The sequence below is a fragment of the Oncorhynchus tshawytscha genome, linkage group LG18, assembly GCF_018296145.1.
Source record: "Oncorhynchus tshawytscha isolate Ot180627B linkage group LG18, Otsh_v2.0, whole genome shotgun sequence".
Classification (NCBI taxonomy): Eukaryota; Metazoa; Chordata; class Actinopteri; order Salmoniformes; family Salmonidae; genus Oncorhynchus; species Oncorhynchus tshawytscha.
The window spans coordinates 2,455,926-2,482,080 of NC_056446.1; the positions used below are offsets into that span (position 1 = coordinate 2,455,926).

At 42.6% G+C, this 26,155-nt stretch overlaps 1 protein-coding gene across 3 annotated transcripts in view; it reads right to left on the bottom strand.

Moving 5' to 3' along the window:
- LOC112217391 (glutamate receptor ionotropic, kainate 2-like) overlaps positions 1–26,155 on the bottom strand; it is a 202,341-nt gene that overhangs the window by 138,175 nt on the left and 38,011 nt on the right. For all 3 annotated transcript variants that reach the window (XR_006079246.1, XR_006079245.1, XM_042300585.1), the window contains exons 2-3: positions 12,031–12,198; positions 6,290–6,547 (exon numbers count right to left, since the gene is read on the bottom strand). Coding sequence is in view for 1 of the 3 variants with exons in the window: in XM_042300585.1 (XP_042156519.1) it covers positions 6,290–6,547; positions 12,031–12,198 (426 nt within the window). In the remaining 2 variants the exon portion in view is untranslated. The remainder of the gene's footprint in view (positions 1–6,289; positions 6,548–12,030; positions 12,199–26,155) is intronic.

The following is a 26,155-nucleotide window of genomic DNA, read 5'->3' on the forward strand; positions in this document are numbered from 1 at the left end:
GGTATTGGAGGCTATTTTGTAAATGACGTCACCGAAGTCAAGGATCGGTAGGATGGTCAGTTTTACAAGGGTATGTTTGGCAGCATGAGTGAAGCATTGTGAAATAGGAAGCCAATTCTAGATTTAACTTTGGATTGGAGATGTTTGATGTGGGTCTGGAAGGAGAGTTTACAGTCTAGCCAGACACCTAGGTATTTGTAGTTGTCCACATATTCTAAGTCAGAACCGTCCAGAGTAGTGATGTTGGACAGGCAGGCAGGTGCAGGCAGCGATCGGTTGAAGAGCATGTATTTGGTTTTACTTGTATTTAAGAGCAATTGGAGGCCACAGAAGGAGAGTTGTATGGCATTGAAGCTCGTCTGGAGGATTGTTAACACAGAGTCCAAAGAAGGGCCAGATGAATACAAAATGGTGTCGTCTGCGTAGAGGTTGATCAGAGACTCACCAGCAGCAAGAGCGACATCATTGATGTATACAGAGAAGAGAGTCGATCCAAGAATTGAACCCTGTGGCATCCCCATAGAAACTGCCAGAGGCCCGGACAACAGGCCCTCCGATTTGACACACTGAACTCTGTCAGAGGAATAGTTGGTGAACCAGGCGAGGCAATCATTAGGGAAACCAAGGCTATTGAGTCCGCTGATGAGGATGTGATGATTGACAGAGTCGAAAACCTTGGCCAGGTTAATGAATACGGCTGCACAGTATTGTTTCCTATCGATGGCGTTTAAGATATCGTTTAGGACCTTGAGCGTGGCTGAGGTGTACCCATGATCAGCTCTGAAACCAGATTGCATAGTGGAGAAGGTATGGTGGGATTCGAAATGGTCGGTAATCTGTTTGTTGACTTGGCTTTCGAAGACCTTAGAAAGGCAGGGTAGGATAGATATAAGTCTGTAACAGTTTGGGTCAAGTGTTTCCCCCCATTTGAAGAGGGGGATGACCGCAGCTGCTTTCCAATCTTTTGGAATCTCAGACAACACGAAAGAGAGGTTGAACAGGCTAGTAATAGGGGTTGCAACAATTTCGGCAGATAATCTTAGAAAGAAAGGGTCCAGATTGTCTAGCCCGGCTGATTTGTAGGGGTCCAGATTTTGACACCATTTCAGAACATCAGCTGACTGGATTTGGGAGAAGGAGAAATGGGGAAGGCTTGGGGGAGTTGCTGTGGGGGGTGCAGTGCTGTTGACCGGGATAGGGGTAACAAGGTGGAAAGCATGGCCAGCCATAGAAAAATGCTTAGTGAAATTCTCAATTATAGTGGATTTATCGGTGGTGACAGTGTTTCCGATCCTCAGTGCAGTGGGCAGCTGGGAGGAGGTGTTCTTATACTCCATGGACTTTACAGTGTCCCAGAACTTTGAGTTTGTGTTGCAGGAAGCAAATTTCTGCTTGAAAAAGCTAGCCTTGGCTGCCTGTGTGTATTGGTTACTAGCTTCCCTGAAAAGTTGCATATCACGGGGGCTGTTCGATGCTAATGCAGAACGCCATAGGATGTTGTTGTGTTGGTTAAGGGCAGTCAGGTCTGGAGAGAACCAGGGGCTATATCTGTTCCTGGTTCTACATTTCTTGAAAGGGGCATGCTTATTTAAGATGGTGAGGAAGGCATTTAAAAAAAATAACCAGGCATCCTCTACTGACGGGATGAGGTCAATGTCCTTCCAGGATACCCCAGCCAGGTCGATTAGAAAGGCCTGCTCGCTGAAGTGTTTCAAGGAGCGTTTGACAGTGATGAGTGGAGGTCGTTTGACCGCTGACCCATTACGGATGCAGTCAATGAGGCAGTGATCGCTGAGATCTTGGTAGAAAACAGCAGAGGTGTATTTAGAGGGCAAGTTGGTTAGGATGATATCTATGAGGGTGCCCGTGTTTACGGCTTTGGGGTGGTACCTGGTAGGTTCATTGATAATTTGTGTGCGATTGAGGGCATCAAGCTTAGATTGTAGGATGGCTGGGGTGTTAAGCATGTTCCAGTTTAGGTCGCCTAGCAGCACGAGCTCTGAAGATAGATGGGGGGCAATCAGTTCACATATGGTGTCCAGAGCACAGCTGGGGGCAGAGGGTGGTCTATAGCAGGTGGCAACAGTGAGAGACTTGTTTTTAGAGAGGTGGATTTTTAAAAGTAGTATTTCAAATTGTTTGGGTACAGACCTGGATAGTAGGACAGAACTCTGCAGGCTCTCTCTGCAGTAGATTGCAACACCGCCCCCTTTGGCCTTTCTATTCTGTCTGAAAATGTTGTAGTTCGGGATGGAGATTTCAGAATTTTTGGTAGTCTTCCTAAGCCAGGATTCAGACATGGCTAGAACATCCAGGTTGGCAGAGTGTGCTAAAGCAGTGAATAAAAGAAGCTTAGGGAGGCGGCTTCTAATGTTAACATGCATGAAACCAAGGCTATTACGGTAACAGAAGTCATCAAAAGAGAGCGCCTCGGGAGTGGAGCTAGGCACTGCAGGGTCTGGATTCACCTCTATCACCAGAGGAGTAGTATGATAAGGGTACGGCTAAAAGCTATGAGAATTGGTCGTTTAGAACGTCTGGAACAGAGAGTAAAACAACGTTTCTGGGGGCGATAAATAGCTTCAAGGTATAATGTACAGACAAAGGTATGGTAGGATGTGAATACAGTGGAGGTAAACCTAGTTATTGAGTGATGAGAGAGATATTGTCTCTAGAAACATAATTGAAACCTGGTGATGTTATGTTGCATGTGTGGGTGGTGGAACTGAAAAGTTGGATAAGGTATAATGAGCAGGGCTAGAGGCTCTACAGTGAAATAAGCCAATAAACACTAACCAGAACAGCAATGGACAAGGCATATTGACATTAAGGAGAGGCATGCTTAGTCGAGTGATCATAAGGGTCCAGTTAGTAGTGAGGTTGGTTGGGGTAGCGGCGATTCAGACAGCTAGCCGGGCCATCAGTAGCAAGCTAGCATAGGACGGTGTTCTTTTTTTAGTCACTTTGTGCGTTTCCATTAGTAGATTAGTGGGGTTCCGTGTGGTAGAGGGGATCAATCCAATTGGTAAAATGGATATAGTTTGTGACCCAATAAATAAATTGTCAGAAAATGTTCAGATAGAAGCCGATATGACAGCTAACGATTAGCGGGCCGCAGATGGCGTTCAGGTAACGTCACGACGGAGGAGCCAGTTGGATAACTCCCACGTGCAGATAACGTCGGTAGTACAGTCGTGAAGGCCCGGTGGGGCTCCGCATCGGCACTAAAACAGGTCCGGATAGGTGATTGTAGCCCAGGAGTGGTTGATGGAACTCTTCAGCTGGCTAGCTCCGGAATAATTGAAGTTTGCTCCGGGACCGACGTAAGCCAATGGTCACACGGATAGCAACTAGCTAGCTGAGAGATCCAGGTGTAAATGTTCAGAGCTTTCGGTTGAAATCCGGGGATATGGAGAGAAAAATAGGTCCGGTATATTCTGGTCTGAGTTGCGTTGTACAAAACTGGCGATAGCTTTTCGAGCTAAAGGATAGCTGATGACCATCAACTGTGGTTAGCTGAATACTACCGTTAGCCAGTAAACTGGCTAGCTCCTGGTTAGCTTCTATTGTGGATTTCAGAAGCACCTTAAAAATGCTAATTCTAACACTACTCCTCTATTCTAGCGTGGAATGACTAAAATATATAGAGTCACTACATCAGCAGAGTCCAGCTTCATTGATGAGGCACATTAAAAATGCTAATTCAAACACTACTTCATTCTAGCGTGGAATGACAAATATATAGTGTCACTATATGAGCAGAGTCCAGCTTCATCGTAAAAACACCAATTAAAACACTACTCTATTCTAGCGTTATAGGACTTAAATATGTTAGTGTTGGAAAGCAGCAGTCAATCCATTCTCACTTTCTCTCTCCCAAGATTCTGTTCGGATTTGAGTTTCTGTTTGCCTTACTACTCCCCACTAGATAGGCCCCATGTAACCTTACCACCGCCTCATACTGAGCAACAGTCCGCACCTTTCATTCTCCCACCCACACTCAGCTAGAAACCTCTCAGAGACACTGATGGGATTACAATGAGTTTCTCCTCTCCACCGAGGACTTCTGAGCCTTGGAATGAAATAGGGCTGGATTGATGGTAGAAATTATTACTTGTCATGGGTCCAAAAATGGATGGGATTGGGAGGGAGTCTGGGAGAGAGAAGAAAGGGGTTTTGAAGATGCACTTTTGGACTGCTCAGACCTTTTTTGTTGGGATGAAGTGCTGTGTGGGCAATTTAAAGGTCTTACTTTGAGTGGGGGCTGATTCTCCCTCTGGAGTTTCAATAGGGATTGCTGTGAAATAAGAATAAGGAATGTGTTCTTTCATGTTAGAAGTAAATACTATAGTTTTTTGTGAGTAAGGTAGGTATTTCCAAACACCCTACTCCAGGGTCTCTCTCCCTTCTCTGTTTTGCTCCATACAGACACTTGGGAGGCGTTAAGCGGAAAATGGTTCCGGGTGGAGCTCAGCATTTGGGACCCACTGTCAGGGCCGATGTTTGTGGGGCTCTGAATAATGCCTTCCGACTTTCCCTCCCCGATCCTCAGAGGGCTGTGTAAATATTTAATTTTATCCCCTCTGATAGTTCTTTCCACCAGACGTCAGATAGGCTCCATATAGGGATAAACGTCCTGGAGCATGACGCTGTGTGATTACAGACGATGTGTGTGCATGCGTGTGTGTGTGTGTAGTTGACATCACCCAGTCACTGTGAGGCGGTGTGTTAACCTAAAAAAACGCTCCCCCGAGGAGGAAACTCAGGTTTACCTGGTTGAGTAACCTTACCTTTAAATAATGTCTAACACCTTCCCTAGAGCCCTTTTTAAGGGAATCAATGCAAGCTAGTGGACAGTGTTATGGAGATGAGGTTGATGATAAATGGATGCATCCCAAATTGCACCTTATTCCCTTTAGAGTTGACTACTTTTGACCAGAGCCCTATGCGCCTTAGTCTGAAAGCAGTCCACTACATTGAGAATATTGTGCCATTAAGGACGAGCGGAACAGTTGCAAATCAGATGACTCATTGCAGCGGATGGTGAGTTGGACCATTCACCGTGACCTTAGCCAAAGGTTAATACACTGTCACCATGCTACAGTGCCGGCTCTCTGCAAAGTGAAATGGATGTGACAAAAACATGGTCACGAACCATTCATTTCTAGGAACACCGAAGAATAAATCCTGATGGTTAATCTATCCTCTTGGTCATACTAGATCTACCAGTTGATTGTAAAAGGTAAGACAATCCCTAAATCAACCTCTAGCCCCTATGGACTTGTGTAGATAGAACCAGATTGAATAGGTGTAGTAGCTTCATAATGCCCTCTGAAAGGACAGTATGAGCTAGGGGTTGATGTGTGATTCAGGGTAAGACACCAACATTTTAAAAAGAGTTGTAAAATGTGCCCAAAAATACAGACCTTCAACTGAAGAAACCACCACAATGGGACATAGTCGGCAATAGACTCACCATGCAACCCATGTATTCGTAAAACAAAGTATGCTCAACAAGTAATTCCGTTCAATGAAGTGGACAACCTTGTCCTTCCAAGGGATCGTAAAATAAGAGACAGACATTGCATCTTCTTTCTCAAGTCGATGAGCACTCGCACTTTGGATGCAGTAGGCCTTGTTAAAATATAACAGTACTCAACGGTGTAAAATATTATTGTGCTTGTAAAAATGCAAATCATGAGCCACTTCGCAAAGTCAGAGCAGGCGATCTGGCAGACGGATACAGGAGTGGAGGAGGACCCTCAAAGGACGAGTCTGTCTTTTATTCATTGACGCTGTCAGCTTTCACATTCATTCTGCATGGCATTAATCTGAGGAGACTCGAGGAGAGGGTGATTCTGGGCAATGTGTTTTTTCAGGGCAGCTCACTCATGTAGAGGGCTCCAGTTTTGACATGGAGTACACCTGGAGGACTTTGAGGGGGCTAAAGATTTCATGGCCAGACACTCAATGCTAAACTCTCAGGGGAAAGAATCGAACAGTTCTACTCTTCTGTACCTAAACACATTTTTGGGAGGAGCACATTTAAGCCGCAGAACCCCTGGATTTATGCAGGATATAAGTGCCTTGCTCAAGTGCATGACAATTCATCTCCTGCTTTTATTGCCCAGCCCAAGACTCAAACCGGCAACATTCAAGCTACTAACCTTTTGGCCACCTACCACCCCGATAAAATAGTTTGTTTGAGTCGCAGTTTGAGTTTATACTCAAATCTTTTTTTGTCTTTCACCTTTCGATCATCATCATCAATCATCCAAGATATCTGTACCTGTGCTGTCGTCATAGACCACAGTGACCGTCCTCCATTTGAAGAAGTGGACCAGTTCCAGGATGGCCCGGCTGAGGGACTGGAAGTCCGGGTAGAGGCTGACGTAGTACGAGTCCCTGTTGTCCGACACCTGGTGCTTCCACTTGGTCTGGATGTGGGGCACCCCCAGGGCATTACAAATGGACTGGACTGCGTTAGCTGATGAGCTGTGGGAGGGGCCAAAGATGGCTGCCACCCCCAAGGACAGCTGGTCACAGGCTGGGGGGGGTAGGAGGCAGAGAGAGGTGTTTGTTAGATTTATGTTTAGGTGGAAGCCTTCGGCTCCTCTCAGCTCTACTGTCCACGCAATGCACCATGGGAATACTGATCAAGAAAGACCCTATTCTATCCCTCATTAGATCAAGATGGATGGCATTGAATCAAGAGGAGTATCGGTCCCACTTTGCATCAAACCACATGGATACTAGTAGGCAGTATCCATGTTCAACTAGTAATTTAACTATATTTTGCAGTAGCTTGGTTCAATTCAATTAAATTATATTTTTCTTAAGGGTAGTTTTAGTGTAGCTTAACTTGTTCCAGTGCAAGGTAGTCGGTAACTTTGTAAACTATTTTCAGAGCAGCTTCCCCATTACTGCTGGTAGGAGTGTAATGGATTTCCTCCTCTTCGTCTGAGGAGGAGTAAGGATCGGACCAAAGCGCAGCGTGGTAAGTGTTCATGATGATTTTAATTAAAGAAACCACTGAATCAAACCGATAACGTGAATTCACAAAACCGAAACAGTACCGTGTGGCCCAAACACCCACAAACTAAAAGTGAAACCCAGGGTACCTAAGTATGATTCTCAATCAGAGACAACTAACGACACCTGCCTCTGATTGAGAAACATACTAGGCCGAACACAAAAACCAACATAGAAAAACAAACATAGACTGCCCACCCCAACTCATGCCCTGACCATACTAAAACAAATAATAAAATAACAGAACTATGGTCAGAACGTGACAAGGAGTAAGTACATAGCATCTTGATTTACCTAACTAGACTATAAAGCTTACTATAATATAAAAGTTCTCAGCCTGGACTTGATACTTTTTTTGTTGCCATTTGTCACTTATTTATTACAACATTTCTAATCAAATACTATAACCATATTTCTTGTGTATAACTTCATTGAGCACATCAGATGCAATCAGTTTGTAGGTAGCATCAGCAAAATATTTCTCAACAGCTAAACAGAGTCATTCTCAATAAATGTCTATTCCCACATTTCACGCCTGCAAAAAAACAGTCACCCTTATTTTTTGTCACAATCTCCCACAAACAAATAAACAAACATAAATAACTACTCCCAGAGATACTCAGAATTAACAATTCTAATAACAGATTTAGCTGTCCTACTATTACAACCTGTATCATTTAGACCACCCTCTTGCAATTATTCATGATAACCTTTTTTCATGGTAGATGAATAATCATTCATTAATAAACAAGGGAGCCTTACTCAATCTATCATAATTCATGTGAAGTCTTCCAATCACAACTTTGATCCCTACCACCATATGCTCCCACCACACCAGACTAAACTGTAACAGATCCACTGCAGGACTGAACGGTTCCGTTTCAGCACCATCCCAGCCATGGTTTGCATGCTGAACAGTTGACAATCAACATCATTTTTGCCTATATCTGTTGTTTATTGTATTTTAATACGATCAATTGTACTCACAATTCAGCATTTGGCTGACATTTGTCCTACAATGTTCTGTTGAAAAAACTGAAAAATAAACTCTCTCTCTCCCCCCTCCACACACACATTCTCTCTCTCTCTCTCTCTCTCTCTCTCTCTCTCTCTCTCTCTCTGCTTTATTGGCATGACGTAACAATGTCCATATTGCCAAAGCTTATTTTAGATATTTACAAAATAAAAAATAAATAAAAATGAGAATCAAAATTGTCAACGGGACAACAGTAACAACAATAACCAAGTGTCAAAATAACCATACATTCAACAATAACATTAAGCATACAGTAGAGTACATGTGCAGGTTGATTGGTCTGTCAGACACTGTCCCTCAATTTATGGCAGGCAGCAATGTAGTGCGCTGCCAACCCACAGCTCTCTGTGTCCTCCCCCAACAGGACGGGTAGCCTATCCTCATCAGAGAGGTCTTAGCCACGGTGTACTGTCGATTTAGGGCCAGATAGCACTGCATTTTGCTTTGTGCTTGTGTTTGTGTTTGTGTTTCCCAATAAGCAATATAGTTTTGTTTTGACTGTGTTGTAATTTGGTTTATCCTGATTGATTGGATGTTCTGGTCCTGAGGCTTCAGTGCGTTAGTAGAACAGGTTTGTGAACTCAGCCCCAGGACCAGCTGGATGAGGGGACTGAGGCTTCAGTGTGTTAGTAGAACAGGTTAGTGAACTCAGCCCCAGGACCAGCTGGATGAGGGGACTCTTTTCTTTGCTCAGCTCTTGGCATTGCAGGGCTTGGTAATGATATGAGAGGGGGTCACTGTATTTTAGATGTTTCCAAAACTTAATGGCTCTTTTTTTAGTTTTTATTATTAGTGGATATTGGCCTAATTCTGCCCTACGTGCATTGTTTGTAGCTTTCCTCTGGACATGTAGGAGAATCTTACAGAACTCTGCATGCAGGGTTTCAATGGGGTGTTTGTCCCATTTGATTAAATCTTGTTTTGCAAGTGGACCCCACACCTCGCTGCCATAAAGTGCAATTGGTTCAATGAAATCTTAAATTAGTTTTAGCCAAATTTTAATAGGTAGAATGCCCTGCGTGCTTTCTCTCTCAGGTCATTCACTGCCTCATTAAGATGTCCAGTTGAGCTTATTTTTAAACCTAAGTAATTGTAGTGTGTACAGTACTCTATATATTTTGTACCAATGGAGAACTTTGGTCTAATTCCCTGAGATCTGGATCTTCTCTGGAAAATCATAATTTTAGTATTTTTGGGGTTTACTGCCAGGGCCCAGGTCTGGCAGTACTGCTCTAGCAGGTCCAGGCTCTGCTGTAGGCCATGTGCTGTGGGTGACAGCAGGTATAAGTCATCTGCAAAGAGTAGGCATTTAACTTCTGAATTGTGGAGACTAAAATTTTTCTAGAATAGTGGCCAATTCGTTAATGTAAATATTGAGGAGTGCAGGGCTCAGATTGCAACCCTGGCGAAGGCCCCGCCCCTGGTTAAAGAATTCTGTTATTTTCTTACCAATTTTAATGCTGCACGTATTGCCAGTATACATTGATTTAATTGTGTCATATGTTTTACCCCATACACCACTTTCAATAACTTTGTAGAACAGTCCTGTATGCCAAATAGAATCAAATGCTTTTTCGAAGTCGATAAAGCAAGCGTATATTTTGGTATTATTTTGGTGGACATATCTATCAGGGTGTGTAGGGTGTAAATATGATCAGTTGTGCAATGTTTTGGTATAAATCCAATTTGGCTTTTACTCAGACATTGTGCTTATTATTAAGGAAGTTTAGAACTCTTACATTTACAATACCACAGAAAACCTTCCCCAGGTTACTGTTCACACAAATTCCTCTGTAATTGTTAGGGTCAAATTTGTCTCCGTTCTTAAAGATTGGGGTTATGAGTCCTTGATTCCAGATGTCAGGGAAATAACCTACACTCAGGATCAAATTAAACAGTTTTAATATAGCCAATTAAAATTTTGCACCAGTGAGTTTGAGCATCTCATTTAGGATGCCATCAGGTCCGCATGCCTTTTTAAATTTGAGAGCCTGAAGTTTCTTATAGAGCTCCTGGTCAGTAATTGGGGAGTCCAATGGATTTTGATTGTCCTTTATAGCTTTTTCTAATCCATTCAACTTCTCATGAATTTGGCCTTGTTCTGCGTTTGTGTCAATTTGAACGGTGTTGTAGAGGGTTTTAAAATGGGTTCTCCATATGTTACCATTTTGTATCGCTAATTCCTCTTGTTTAGATTTTTTAACGTTTTTTCCAATTTTGCCAGAAGTGTGTGTTTATGGACTCCTCAATTAGAGTCAGCTGCTTGCTGTTGTACTGTGCTTTTTTGGTTCTGAGTGTACGTTTATAGAGTTTTAAAGTTTCACAGTAATGAAGGCGTAATTCACCATTATTTGGGTCTCTGTGCTTTTGGTTCTGAGTGTTACGTTTATAGAGTTTTAAAGTCTCACAGTAATGAAGGCGTAATTCACCATTATTTGGGTCTCTATGCTTTGGGTTCTGAGTGTACACTTATAGAGTCTTAAAGTCTCACAGTAATGAAGGCGTAATTCACCATTATTTGGGTCTCTGTGCTTTGGGTTCTGAGTGTACACTTATAGAGTCTTAAAGTCTCACAGTAATGAAGTCGTAATTCACCATTATTTGGGTCTCTGTGCTTTGGGTTCTGAGTGTACACTTATAGAGTCTTAAAGTCTCACAGTAATGAAGGCGTAATTCACCATTATTTGGGTCTCTGTGCTTTGGGTTCTGAGTGTACACTTATAGAGTCTTAAAGTCTCACAGTAATGAAGGCGTAATTCACCATTATTTGGGTCTCTGTGCTTTGGGTTGGAGGTGTTCTAAGTTTATTCCTTATAATATATTTATTTTAATCAATTTCAATTGTGCTTCTTTTGCCATTTGCCTGAATATATAGTTGATGCTTTGTACTGCCAGATTGATGCCTTCTTCACTGTGAGTGAATGTGGTATCCAGAAAGTTATCTAAGACTGTTTGGATATTTTGGTTCCAGGTTGCTTTCTGGTATTCTTCTGTGCTGTTTTGGGCCCATCTGTATGACTTTCTGATGTTGTACAGCTTACTGGGCTGTGAATGTGTGGTTGTTTCCATGTCTGTTCTTTTGAGGAACAAGGTCATTTGGCTGTGATCAGACAGAGGTGTTAGTGGCTTGACAGTGAATGAGCTGAGAGAGAAAGGGTCCATGTCTGTGATCATATAGTCTACTGTACTGTGACCAAGAGGTGAGCAGTAGGTGAATCAGAGCTGAGCTGCAAAAGAGCTGCAAAAGATCCCTTCCGTTTTTGTTGACGGTGCTGTCACTGTTGTTTTATGGGGGAGATTAAGACAGTTAGAGACAATATGGCCTGCTCTCTCTCTCTCTCTCTCTCTCTCTCTCTCTCTCTCTCTCTCTCTCTCTCTCTCTCTCTCTCTCTCTCTCTCTCTCTCTGTCTCTCTCTCTCTCTCTCTGTCTCTCTCTCTCTCTCTCTCTCTCTCTCTCTCTCTCTCTCTCTCTCTCTCTCTCTCTCTCTCTGTCTCTGTCTCTCTCTCTCTCTGTCTCTCTCTCTATCTCTCTGTCTCTCTCTCTCTCTCTCTCTCTCTCTCTCTCTCTCTCTCTCTCTCTCTCTCTCTCTCTCTCAGCCTGTCTCTCTCTCTCTCTCAGCCTGTCTCTCTCTCTCTCTCTCTCTCTCTCTCAGCCTGTCTCTCTCTCTCTCTCTCTCTCTCTCTCCCCTTTAGTTATGGAATTGTCCCAAAAATTCAAACCCCGCCCATCTTACACTCCAGGCAGGCTCAAACAACCGCTCAGAATTTATTTTAAGCCAAGGGTGTATTCACTAGCAACCAAACAGAAGCAAACGGCTATAACAGGGAGGGACTAACTTGAACATGTCCAATAAGAAAGGCTTGTTTTCTTTGATTATATTTTCCCGATGCAAAACATTTTGCTACGGTGTGCACTAATGAACACACCCCAGGTCTGCTTCCTTTCCTCCTCAGCCAATCACCTTTTCTGGAGGCCTCAAAGCTGTCAAAGATGTTTATTCTCTGGATGTCATATGTGAGTGTGGTGTTGGGCAGCAGGGTGCGGTTCCTGTTGATTGTGTTCAAGGCAAATTTAAAGGCGAGTTCTTCTGCTCCCGACGGACCGCTTTCGATGGATTCAAATATTCCTCCTGAAGGATAAAAGAACAGGCGAAAGAACAACAAGGTTAAATCTCAATTTCCTCCTCCCATAATTACAATGGATTCTCCTCCAACACAACATATGTGACATTGAAGTGTGGGCAGATTATGGATATTGCGAAGGCTATTATAGCTGTGCATATTCTTTCCCAGGACATTGTAACGATTATTTTCTCAGCTTCCGTCATGCCCTTACCTATTAAACAACGGTGTCATAAACGACATGCGTTAATTGATATGAGCAGTGGAATGAGAGCTAGCTTTATTATGGTGTTTTGGACTGTCACCTGAGAAGAGCTGCATTTGCATTCACTTACTGGTCTGTGTAATTAACAACGATTAGAGGGGACGGGAGGTGAGTTAAGGGGTCATGACTCCCTCTTTCTCCCTTCTAGTTCAGACACCTTATCAGGGAGGTTCAGTTTGTAGACCGTGGACGGTAACGGTTAGCACTACCACAAAGCCCAAGGATCCTTCCACCCACACCATCCATACCTCTCAGTGAAGTGCAGTTACCATGGTGATTGGAGGTCTCTCTCTCTCTCTCTCTCAGTAGTGAACTAAGCCCCTTTGAACTTTTTAATTATTTACAATCTCCATGATTGGAAAATGCTGTCCAGATGCTTCGCTTTCATGCTGTTCAGAATCATGAACCGAATTGACAGCAACTAATGTATAGTATTGAAAGGACTCTAAAATCGATTACAGATAATGTTATTATGTAGTTGTAGTTTAACATCCAAATACCTCAATAAATAATCCATAGACCTCCTAATAATCCCAATAACATACATGTATTAGATGACAGTACCATCAACAAAAAACTTTTATGCAAACTCCCCTCAAAATTCAAAGTCCACCATTCAACAAAGAAATAGCATACCAGTGAGAATGGACTTTGACTACATCTGACTAGATCTGTTCTGCACCACCCAAAAGCTTTACTCGAGACTTCAAATTGAATGACTAAATGGGGAGGATGAATGAAACTCAAATAAACATTTTCAGATGCATCATTCCAGAGTTTCTTCCCCATAGCTTTGTTTCCTGGGCGAGCTGAGAGTTTGACGTGATCCAAGCTGAAAGAGTTTCACTGAGCATTAAAGCTGGTTTATTGATTCAATTATAGCAGAGGAGAGAGAGAGGGGGAGTGAGAGGAAGAATGAGAGAGGGAGTGAGGGAGAGAGCAAATGAAAGAGGACCAAAGCCCGTTGTCCCAGACCCTCTGCAAAGGGAGAAAGGAGAGAGAGAGACGGAGAGAAAGTGTGAGAGACCAAAGGAAGAGAGCATAGGAAGATGGGAAGGGAAGGAGTGAGGAGGACAGATAGAGGAAGAGAGTGAACAACGAGAAGACCTCCTAGCAGTGGCAGGAGCATAAGCAATGACCGAGAGAAGAAGAAACAGGCCCTACCAGCTAAAGGCTTGATCGATAATTGTCATCACCATGCACAATTCTTCTGTGGATTGAACATCACAATAGTCATGCGTCATTTACAAATGCTTAAAACCTCTTGCGACGAGCAATCCCGGATCCGGGAGCGTAATCATAGCCTCAAACGAATTAGCATAACGCAGCGGACATAAATACCCCTAGAAACTTTTCCTATTCATGAAAATCACAAATGAAATGAAATAAATATATTCAAACACAAGTTTAGCCTTTTGTTAACAACACTGTCATCTCAGATTTTCAAAATATGCGTTACAGCCAACGCTAGATAAGCATTTGTGTAAGTTTATCATGGCATAATGCTATGCTAGGCTCTGCTGGCAGCAGGCAACATTTTCACGAAAATAAGAAAAGCAACCAAATTAAATCATTTACCTTTGAAGAACTTCGGATGCTTTCACTCAGGAGACGCCCAGTTGGATAGCAAATGTTCCTTTTTTCCAAAAATATTATTTTTGTAGGCGAAATAGCTCCCATTTGTTCATCATGCTTGGCTGAGAAATCGACCGGAAAATGCTACCTATACAACGCCAAACTTTTTTCCAAATTAACTCCATAATATCGACAGAAACACGGCAAACGTTGTTTAGGATCCATCCTCAAGGTGTTTGTAACATATATATTCGATAATATATCCGTCGAGGCAATTGGTTTCTCATAAGAAGCGATTGGAAAAATGGCTACCTCAGTATTTTACACAAGATTTTCTGCGGGAGACACCATGTGACCACTTGCTATATATGGTCCCTTATGGCTACTCTTCAATGGAAATGCTTAAAAAGACGTCACAATGCTGTAGACACCTTGGGGAATACGTGGAAAACGTAAACTCATTCGTAGCTCATTCACAGCCATATAAGGAGTCATTGGCATGAGGCGGTTTCAAAAAATGCGGCACTTCCTGGTTGGATTTTTATCTGGGTTTCGCCTGTAACATCAGTTCTGTGGCACTCACAGACAATATCTTTGCAGTTTTGAAAACGTCAGAGTGCTTTCTTTCCAAAGCTGTCAATTATATGCATAGTTGAGCATCTTTTCGGTGAACAAAATATCTTGTTTAAAACGGGAACGTTTTCCATCCCAAAATTTTTATAGCGCCCCCTAATGCATAACTGGTTTTAACCGACACATCAGACTGCAAGCTATTGCATCACTGAGAGAGGTGATCTCAAAAAGCTACAGTAACTAACGAGAACAGAGTCCTGCATGGAGTTACAACACCATGCTATGCCCCTTCAAATTGAGTTGACCTGCTCAGTGAGTCCCAAAATGAGTGCTTCCTGCACTGTACTATATAGGTCATGCCAGTGAAAAAGCTATGCAGAGAGGGGAAAAGCAGTTGATACAGTCTCTTTAACAGAGACTTGGAGAGGGCGTTATAATTAATAATTATAATGAATTATAATAATTATAACGGTAAACCTTTTAAAAATATTTTGGTTAAACAATCCCCAATTCTATGGAATTGCAACCCTCTGCATGCACAGTGCATTCTTCCATCACATGTGCAGATGATTCTCAAGATCTGGTACACTAATGAGATACTATTGAGCCCACACTACTACATGGTCTGAGCCAAGGACTACATGCTTTCTGGTAAGTTTTGATTACAATACTGGGTGGGGAGAATATAAGAAGCCCCGTCGAGGGGCAAACAGGTAGACTCTTAGAAAAAAAGGTGTTATGTGGAACCTAAGAGGCTTATTCGGCTGTCCTTATAAGAGAATCTATGGGGGGAAACCTTTTTGTTTCCAGGTAGAACCCTTTTGCGTTCCATGTAAAAAGGGTTCTTTCTACTCCCTCGCATGCTACAAAGGCTAAGGATGCATGAATGAATTACCATGATGATTATTTTGGTTGTGGATTCAATTCATTTAAGGGATCTACTTCCATGAAAGGAATTTGATAGAGCACCATTTCTAAATCCAGGCAGTTCCTAGAAATATATATGTTCATGTTTCACAGAATGGTGTATGATTCAAACAGCACAGACAGAACTGGTGTGAAATACTAATTGAAGCAGAAAAGATTGAATATAAAATTGACTTCTGTTTCAAAACCACAAATTCTCTTTAATGAAAAGTACTAATGCAACAGATTCATTTTTGTCCCCTTAATATGTGTTAGGTTAAGGTCTTATATAGACTGAATAGCTGCAATATAAGCGAATGGTTAATTATCCTCGTATGAAAGAGAATACAATTAGCTGGATCCACTCAAGGATAAGCTTGTGTTGTGAGGATGGGAGAGATGGGGTTCAGAGAGGTTGGCATGGCAATTGTCTCTGATTCTGCGACCATGGCGAGGAGATATCACCCTTTTGGGAGTCTACGAAGTTCATTCGCTGAAGGAGGGCCGTTACGAGTGGCATGGAGGGATGGTCTGTCTCAGAGACTAATTGGGTAAGTGGTACAGATGTGAGACAGCCGTGTGTCGAGCGCCATGGCAACAGCCGAGAAACCCTGTCGCTAGGGTTGGTAGGCTGGTGGCACAGGTACACCCAGTCACTCAGCTACAGGTCCAAGTCTCTGCAAAGTCAATGAATAGCCTTCTCCTGTAGGTGTTTGTTTTATCCAGGTGGGAAAGGGCAGTGTGGAGGGCAATAGAGATTGCATCATCGATGGATTTTTTTGGTGCGGTATGCAAAATGGAGTGGGTCTACGGTTTCTGGGATAATGGTGTTGATGTGAGCCATGATCAGCCTTTCAAAGCACTTCATGGCTACGGATGTGAGTGCTATGGGTCAGTAGTCATTTAGGCAGTTTACCTTGGTGTTCTTGGGCACAGGGACTACGGTGGTCTGGTTGAAACATGTTGGTATTACAGACTCGGTCAGGAACAGGTTGAAAATATCAATGAAGATACTTGCCAGTTGGTCAGCACATGCTCTGAGTACACGTCCTGGTAATCCGTCTGGCCCTGCTACCTCGTGAATGTTATGGGCGGCAGGTAGCCTAGTGGTTAGAGTGTTGGACTAGTAACCCGAAGGTTGCAAGATTGAATCCCCAAGCTGACAAGGTAAAAATCTGTCGTTCTGCCCCTGAACAAGGCAGTTAATCCACTGTTCCTAGGTCGTCATTGAAAATAAGAATTTGTTCTTAACTGACTTGCCTAGTTAAAAAAAAAAAGGTTGACCTGTTTGAAGGTCTTACTTCAGTCGGCTACGGAGAGTGCGATCACACAGTCATCTGGAACAGCTGATGCATGCTTCAGTGTTGCTTGCCTCGAAGTGAGCATAGAAGTGATTTATCTCATCTGGTAGGCTCGTGTTGTAGTTAACTGCTCATTAGAACCTGCTGAGTGATCATGTTTAAGATGCATATGCAGGCACTGAAATGCAGTCACTCCACAACATTTTGGTGTAGAAGTCAGTCACATGCGCTGAATACAACAGGAGTAGAACGTACAGTGAAATGCTTACTTACAAGTGCCTATTGGGCTTGAAAATGTACAGTGCCATAAGAGAAGTGTGTTAATATAGTCAAGCTTAAATGGTTTGCTGTCTTCCAGTGAAATAGTCCTGCCAAAAGTGGAGTGGCACTATGCAAGGTAGAGTGTGCTAAAAGCCTTTTAGATTGTAATGATTAAAATTATATGTACAGGGAGTACCTGGTCCAAGATCATCACCCTTATTCCAAGACTCCTTTTGTAGACGGACCAAATGAAAGACTAATGGAGAAATGGTTAACCCTCCCTAGTGGCTAACTCCATTTAAATAGTGCTGTGTCACAAAGCTCGTTCCTCGCAATCTTACAGTGTGTCAGAATATTTCACCCTGTCAGGAAGAAAACTACAATATCCGTCACAAATTAGGCCAGTGTGTGTGGCAGGGGAATGTATCGCTATCTCCCTCCCTCGGACTCATCGCAGAGTCGGAGCCAAAGGTCAACCATTAACTCGGCGGGAAGCTCGTTTAATGTTCACAGCTGGGCTCCGGACGAATCAACGGCCAGCAGCAAGGGAAGAGTGGAAGAGATTACTGTGGTGTAGTCTCCATCTTGACTAGAGTGATAATTATCAGATAAGGTGAACAGTAATGGTGATGGGGATGACTAAAATCTGAGGGCTCTTGTTTTACAGTCCAAAATGTTGGATTTGAATGGCGATTAGGATCTATGATCCAATAGTTAACTGCAGATAATCAATTCCAGGGGGGCATTTTCACACGTGTAGTTGACACTTAGAAGAAATTAAAAATGGTTAATGTGGACTTAATCTGAGATCATTTAAACTTTAATGTATTCATGAAACATGTCTTTAACTTTAAAGTAACAAGTAATTAAAAAGCATCAGTAAAATAACAATAGTGAGACTATATACAGGGGGTACAGAGTCAATGTGCGGGGGCAGCGGTTAGTCAAGGTAATTGAGGTAACATGCACATGGAGTTATTAAAGTGTTAAAGTTTCCACATATGCTGAGCACTTGTTGGCTGCTTTTGAACTCATCCCAAACCATATCAATTGGGATGAGGTCGGGTGATTGTGGATGCCAGGTCATCTGAAGAAGCACTCCATCACTATCCTTGGTCAAATAGCCCTTACACAGCATGTTTTAGGTCATTCTCTTCTTGAAAAACAAATGAGAGTCCCACTAAGCGTAAACCAGATGGGATGGCGTATCACTGCAAAATGCTGTGTTAGCCATTCTGGTTAAGTGTGCCTTGAATTCTAAATAAATCACAGACAGTGTCACCAGCAAAGCACCCCCACACCATCACACCTCCTCCATGCTTCACAGTGCTTTCCCTGTGGTGATCCTCATGAGAACCAGTTTCATCATAGTGCTTGATGGTTTGAAGAAACTTCCAAAGTTCTTGAAATGTTCCGTATTGACTGACCTTCATGTCTTAAAGTAATGATGCACTGTCCTTTCTCTTTGCTTATTTGAGCTGTTCTTGCCATAATATGGACTTGGTCTTTTACCAAATAGGGCTATTTCTGCATACCACCGCTACCTTGTCACAACACAACTGATTGGCTCGAACGCATTATGAAGGAAAGAAATTCCACAAATTAACTTTTATAAGGCACACCTGTTAATTGAAATGCATTCCAGGTGACTACCTCATGAAGCTGGTTGAGAGAATGCCAAGAGTGAAAAAGCTGTCATCAAGGCAAAGAGTAGCTACTTTGAAGAATCTAAAATGTATTTTCCTTTGTTTAAGTACATGATTCCATACGTTATTTCATAGTGTTGATGTCTTCACTAGTATTCTACAATGTAGAAAATAGTAAAAAATAAAGAAAAACCCTTGAATCAGTAGGTGTGTCCAATCTTTTGACTGGTACTGTATATCTCTAATTTATAACTCCAAAAATGGATTTAGCAACTAAGGATTCTAGATGGTAGATAATTATGTAATCACCAATTGTTAAAGAACAGGAGTCCAAGCAGTCTTATCTGTTTTCTCTGGTCTACTTTCAGTACAAATTGAGAGCGTACATAATTTTAAAAAATCTGAATGAAAATGATTCAGATGTTGGGGAAGAATTGAATCATGACATTTCTGATGATTATTCTTCTGATTCTGAGCCTCTGCCTGAAACCTACCCCTCCGAGGCCTAAGTGCAGAAAAGCCAGAACGATGCACACTGAGCAGTTGCCCGAGACACCAACAAATGAAACAGTGAGGCAGGAGAGAACAAGCCAGTTACAATGCTATGGGCCGATTATCAGCACAAAATGTCATCACTGAGAGAGCAGACTACATCTCAAGTAAAAAGCAACATCAGCAACGCACTTTCGTTTTTCGCTGTTTCATTGTTAATGTGACATGTGACATGGACAGCCTGACAATTGACTATTTTTGACTGCTGTCATATCACCACAAATTCATAATGACATTATTACTTTTTTGTGCAGATTTTCATTATTCATCAGGCACACTTTGCGCATGTTGTTTTTCATAATTTGACTGCGCAACTTGCTGACCGTGCATTTTGGTGGTTGAGTATTATATGTATATTTTATGTCATAAAAAGACGCCATTACCAAATCAAACTTTATTAGTCACATGAGCCGAATTCAACAGCTGTAGACCTGACAGTGAAATGCTTAATTACAAGCCCCTAACCAACAATGCAGTTTAAATAAACATTTTACATTTCAAAAATTAAAGAGCAGTAGTAAAATAACATAGAGAGACTATATACAGGGGGTAGCGGTACAGAGTCAATGTGTGGCGGCACCAGTTAGTCGAGGTAATTGAGGTAATATGTACATGGAGTTATTAAAGTGACTATGCATAGATGATAACAACAGAGAGTAGCAGCGGTGTAAAAGAGAGAGGGGGGGGACAATGTAAATAGTCTGGGTAGCCATTTGATTAGATGTTCAGGAGTCTTATGGCTTGGTGGAAGAAGCATCTTGGACATAGACATGGCGCTCCGGTACTGCTTGCCGTGCGGTAGCAGAAAAAACAGTCTATGACTACGGTGGCTGGAGTCTCTGACAATTTTTAGGGCCTTCCTCTGACACCGCCTGGTATAGAGGTCCTGGATGGCAGGAAGCTTTGCCCCAGTGATGTACTGAGCCGAATGCACCGGGCAGTTGCCATACCAGGCAGTGATGCAACCAGTCAGGATGCTCTCGATAGTGCAGCTGTAGAACCTTTTGAGGATCTGAAGACCCATGCCAAATCTTTCCAGTCTCCTGAGTGGGAATAGTTTAACTCGTCTGGTAGGCTCGTGTCACTGGGCAGCTCTCGGCTGTGCTTCCCTTTGTAGTCTGTAATGGTTTGCAAGCCCTGCCACATCCGACGAGCGTCAGAGCCGGTGTATTAGTCCTGTAGTTCGATCTTAGTAATGTATTGACGCTTTGCCTGTTTGATGGTTCGTCGGAGGGCATAGCGGGATTTCTTATAACCGCATTACAACATATGCTTTCTGTTTCATAGTTGTAACAAAGGCACTCCAGGAATAAAATTGATTGAACACTTGGTTTTTTTGTTTTTACATATAGCCTACAGTAACATAAACTAATGAAAATGCTATTGTGTTATTTAAAAATATATATTTTTTATGTTACCTAAGAACTTCATAAACACAACCAAAGATTTACTTTTGCAATAGCATACATTAAATGTATTAATTACACTGTTAGAATGTTGCAGTCAGACTGCTCATTAGTTTGAAAGGGGGGTTGGGGGTCCCTCGAGGGCCAGCGGTTCTAGTGTTAAGCCTAGTCCTGAACTAAAAAGCACCTTTGGTGATTCTCCATTGAGCATGCTTTTTAGTCCAGGACTAGGCCTAATCAGTGTCTGAGAAACTAGTTAATTAAAGTGACTATGCATAGATGATAACAACAGAGAGTAGCAGCGGTGTAAAAGGGGGGAATGTAAATAGTCTGGGAAGCCATTTGATTAGATGTTCAGGAGTCTTATGACGTGGGGTAGAAGCTGTTTAGAAGCCTCTTGGACCTAGACTTGGCGCTCCAGTAACGCTTGCCGTGCGGTAGCAGAGAGAACAGTCTATGACTACGGTGGCTGGAGTCTTTAACAATTTTTAGGAGCTTCCTCTGACACCACCTGGTAAGGAGATTCTGGTTGGCAGGAAGCTTTACCCCAGTGATGTACTGGGCCATACGAACTACACTCTGTAGTGCCTTGCCGTCAGAGGCTGATCAGTTGCAATACTAGGCAGTGATGAAATCAGTCAGGATGTTCTTGATGGTGCAGCCGTAGAAACTTTTGAGGATCTGAGGACCCATGCCAAATATTCTCAGTTTCCTGGGGGGGGATTAGGTTTTGTCGTGCCCTCTTCATGACTGTCTTGGTGTGCTTGTTTGTTGGTGTTAGTTTGTTGGTGATGTGGGTCCTCTCAACCTGCTCCACTACAGCCCCGTCGATGAGAATGGGGGAGTGCTTGGTCTTCTTTTTCCTGTAGTCCACAATCATCTCCTTTGTTTTGATCACGTTGATGGAGAGGTTGTTATCCTGGCACCACACAGCTAGGTCTCTGACCTCCTCCCTATTGGCTGTCTCATCGTTGTCGGTGATCAGGCCTACCACTGTTGTGTCATCGGCAAACTTAATAATGGTGCTGGAGTCGTGCCTGGCCGTGCAGTCATGAGTGAAAAGGGAGTACAGGAGGGGACTGAGCACGCACACCTGAGGGGCCCCTGTGTTGAGGATCAGCGTGGCAGATGTGTTGTTACCTACTCTTACCACCTGGGGATGGCCCGTCAGGAAGTCCAGGATCCAGTTGTAGAGGGAGGTGTTAAGTCCCCGGGTCCTTAGCTTAGTGATGATCTTTTAGGGCACTATGGTGTTGAATGCTGAGCTGTAATCAATTAATAGCATTCTCACATACAGTAGGTGTTCCTTTTGTCCAGGTGGGAAAGGGAAGTGTGGAGTGAAATAGAGATTGTGGATGTGTTAGGGAGTAATACAAATTGGAGTGGTTCTAGGGATTCTGGGATAATGGTGCTGATGTGAGCCATGACCAGCTTTTCAAAGAACTTCATGGCTACAGACATGGGTGCTATGGATTGGTAGTCATTTAGGGACGTTACCATAGTGTTCTTGGGCACAGGGACAATGGTAGTCTGCTTAAAACTTGTTGGTATTACAGACTCGGACAGGGAGAGGTTGAAAATGTCAGTGAAGACACTTGCCAGTTGGTCAGGGCATGCTCACAGTACCCATCCTGGTAATCCGTCTGGCCCTGCGGCCTTGTGAATGTTGACCTGTTTAAAGGTCTTACTCACATCAGCTGTGGAGAGCATGATCACGCAGTCTTCCGGAACAGCTGGTGATCTCATGCATGTTTTAGTGTTATTTACCTCGAAGCGAGCATAGAAGTAGTTTAACTCATCTGGTAGGTTCGTGTCACTGGGCAGCTCTCGGCTTTGCTTCCTTTGTAGTCTGTAATGGTTTGAAAGCCATGCCACATCCAAGGGGCGTCAGAGCCGGTGTAGTCCTTTATTGACGCTTGCCTGTTTGATGGTCCATCGGAGGGCATAGCGGGATTTCTTATAAGCTTCCAGGTTAGAGTCCCACTCCTTGAGAGTGGCAGCTCTAGCATTTAGCTCCGTGTGGATGTTGCCTGTAATCCATGGTCTCTGGTTGGGGTATTTAGGTACGGTCACTGTGGGGACGACATCATCGATGCACTTATTGATTAAGCCAATGACTGATGTGGTGTGCTCCTCAATGCCATCAGAGGAATCCCAGAGCATATTCCAATCTGTGCTAGCAAAACAGTCCTGTAGCTTTGCACCTATTTCATCTGACCACTTTTTTTTGATTGAGTCGCTGGTGCTTCCTGCTTTAATCTTTGCTTGTTAGCAGGAAACAGGAGGATAGAATTATGGTCAGATTTGCCAAATGGAGGGCAAGAGAGAGCTTGTATGCATCTCTGTGTGTGGAGTAAAGGTGGTCCAGTGTTTTCCCTCTGATAGAAATTTGTTAAGACCGATTTAAGTTTCCCTGCATTAAAGTCCACGGCCGCTAGGAGCGCCATTCTGGGTGAGTGTTTTCCTGTTTTCCTGTATGGTGGAATAAAGCTTGTTGAGTGCGGTTTTACTGCCAGCATCAGTCTGTGTTGGTATGTAGACAGCTACGAAAAGTACAGATGAAACCTCTCTAAGTAGATAGTGTGGTCTGCAGCTTATTGTTAGATACTCTACCTCAGTCGAGTAAAACCTCGAAACCCCTTTAGATATTGTGCACCAGCTGTTATTTACAAAAATACATAGTCCACCGTCCATTGTTTTACCAGACGCCGCTGTTCTATCCTGCCGATACAGCGTATTACCAGCGTATTACCAGCCAGCTGTATGCTGATAATGTCGTCATTCATCCATGACTCTGTGAAGCATGAGATAATACAGTTTTGAATGTCCCGTTGGTAGTTTATTCTTTCGCGTAGGTCATCAATTTTATTTTCCAAAGATTGCAGGTTTGTTCATAACCATGTTCATCTCAAATTAAGATTCAGTCCAACATGACAAAGAAAAGAGAACAATCTCATTTGTGAGTGGAGGGGGAGAGGGGACAAAGAGAAGCTGAGCTGAGAGAGAATAAGGAGGACAGATAGACAAAGACGAGAGGGGTACACAAACAGACAGAGACAGACAGAGACAGACAGAGACAGACAGAGACAGACAGACAGACAGACAGACAGACAGACAGACAGACAGACAGACAGACAGACAGACAGACAGACAGACAGACAGACAGACAGACAGACAGACAGACAGACACTAGCTAGCTAGATTTCCATCAAATGGGTGACAGATTTTCATGTAAATATTCTAAAATGTGTTTTCATCAAATTGACTTGTTGCGTATAAAAGGCTGTGCGTGATGGCGTAGTGCACATAAAAATATTACCGATTAATAAAAAACAAGTTAAATGGGTTTCCATTGCATTTTCAACTCAAATGATGTTTTTTCACCAAAAATGTTGCATTATATAGCAAGTGTGCCCACTCTGTTATTGGCCCATGCCCTCTAGCCAACAGGTAGTAGATACAGTGCGGGTATAGCTTACATTATTAAATTATTATGGACAAAAAAACTAGATCATTTTTATTTGTCAAATGGCAGCCAAGCATTGATGATCATGTCTCCTGAATAAGACCATCAATATTTATTGGAAAGGAGCATCAAGCTCATCACCTTGCACTTTCACCATCCTGTGAAGTTAATTTGATATTATTTTATCTATAGCCTAATAAACTGCATGCTTTCCCGATGAGGCACTGTGTGGGGAACACACTCCAAGTTATATAAAAAATAAAAGTGTTTCCACAGATATTTCTTGCATCATTTATTTTACAGAGAGAAAAACATCCCACCTTGTCTAGCTTATTTTTCTTTTGTCAACATATGAAAAGTTCTGTTTCCATCAACCCTTAATTGTTTTTATCCGACATGAACTTTACTTGCAGAAAAAGGTTTGATGGCAACCTGGTTAGAGAAGGAGAATAAGGCAGAGAGAGGAGGAACGAAAGAAAAAGGGAGAGAATAAGACAACCTTTCCCTAAATCCTCAGGGTTATAGAGGAACTGATGAAGGTTCCTCTCCCTGGCTTTCACAGTCCGTTTCCATACAGAGCATTAGACATTAGACGGTGATGGCAGTTTGCTAACATGAGGAGCTGGGTGCCTAGCCTGTACAGAAGCATGCAGACACCACTGACCAGAAGGAGAGAAGGGGGGGGGATTGAGCGTGTGCGGGAGAGAGAAAATGAGCGAGAGAGTGAAAGAAAAGAGAGAAAACAAGGAGAGAGAGGAAAAGAGCAAGAGAGTGAGAAAGAGACAGAAATGGAGTGAAGAAGAGTGAAGAAGAGTCAGAAATGGCTAAGACTGAGGAAGAGTCAAAGCAAGACAAAGCGTAAGAGACAAACAGAAAGAGTGTGTTTGTGTGAGAGAGAGAGCTGGAAAGGAAAAGAGCAAAGAGAGAGAACAAATGGGAAGAGAGGTCAGTGGAGGCAGACAAAAGGCAGTCAATTAAAGGGGAGAAATGGATGGCCTAATAGCCCTGAGAGAACACCTGCATAAACCTCTCCCGCTCTCCTCTCCTCTGTCTCCCTTCTTTCCAGGGGAAGAACATTTCAGCTTTTGGCCCTGGTTCACCCCTCTCACATCAGAACACTGTTGTACACAACAACTAACTGTACTCTGAAACTCAATACTGTCCGAATGTGTGTGTGTGTGCTTGTTTGCATGTGTGGACGTGCTTGTGTGTTCATGCATCTCTCTCTCTCTCTCTCTGTGTGTGTGTGTGCGTGAGTGTGTGCGTGCATGTGTGTGTGTGTATGTGTGTGTGTGTGTGTGTGTGTGTGTGTGTGTCAAAACAACAAGTGTCGATACTGTAAGCAATTCAGACAGGCATCTGCAATAGGGTATAGTACCAGTCAAACGTTTGGACACACCAACTCAAGGGTTTTTCTTTATTTTAACTATTTTCTACATTGTAGAACAATACTGGTGACATCGAAACTATGAAATAACACATATGGAATCATGTAGTAACCAAAAAAGCATTAAACAAATCAAAATACATTTTAGATTTTAGATTCTTCAAAGTAGCCACCCTTTGCCTTGATGACAGCTTTGCACGCTCTTGGCATTCTCTCAACCAGCTTCATGAGTATGATAGAAAAATTATGTATTTACCTGATTTGTTTGATATTAATAGTTAACAATTATATACTTAACTTCTTGCGTCGAGCAATCCCGTATCCGGGAGCGTAATCATATCCTCAAGCTCATTACCATAACGCAACGTTAACTATTCATGAAAATAGCAAATGAAATGAAATAAATATATTGGCTCACAAGCTTAGCCTTTTGTTAACAACACTGTCATCTCAGATTTTCAAAATATGCTTTTTTTTTTATATGCTTTTAATATACATTTTTAGGTCCTATATAAGATCTCTGTTTTTTCATTATCAGTTAAGCTCTCGGCAACACACATTTCCGAGCGTGGGGTCAACGGTTTCATTATTATTATTAATCAATATTAATTAAAGATGATTGTTTGA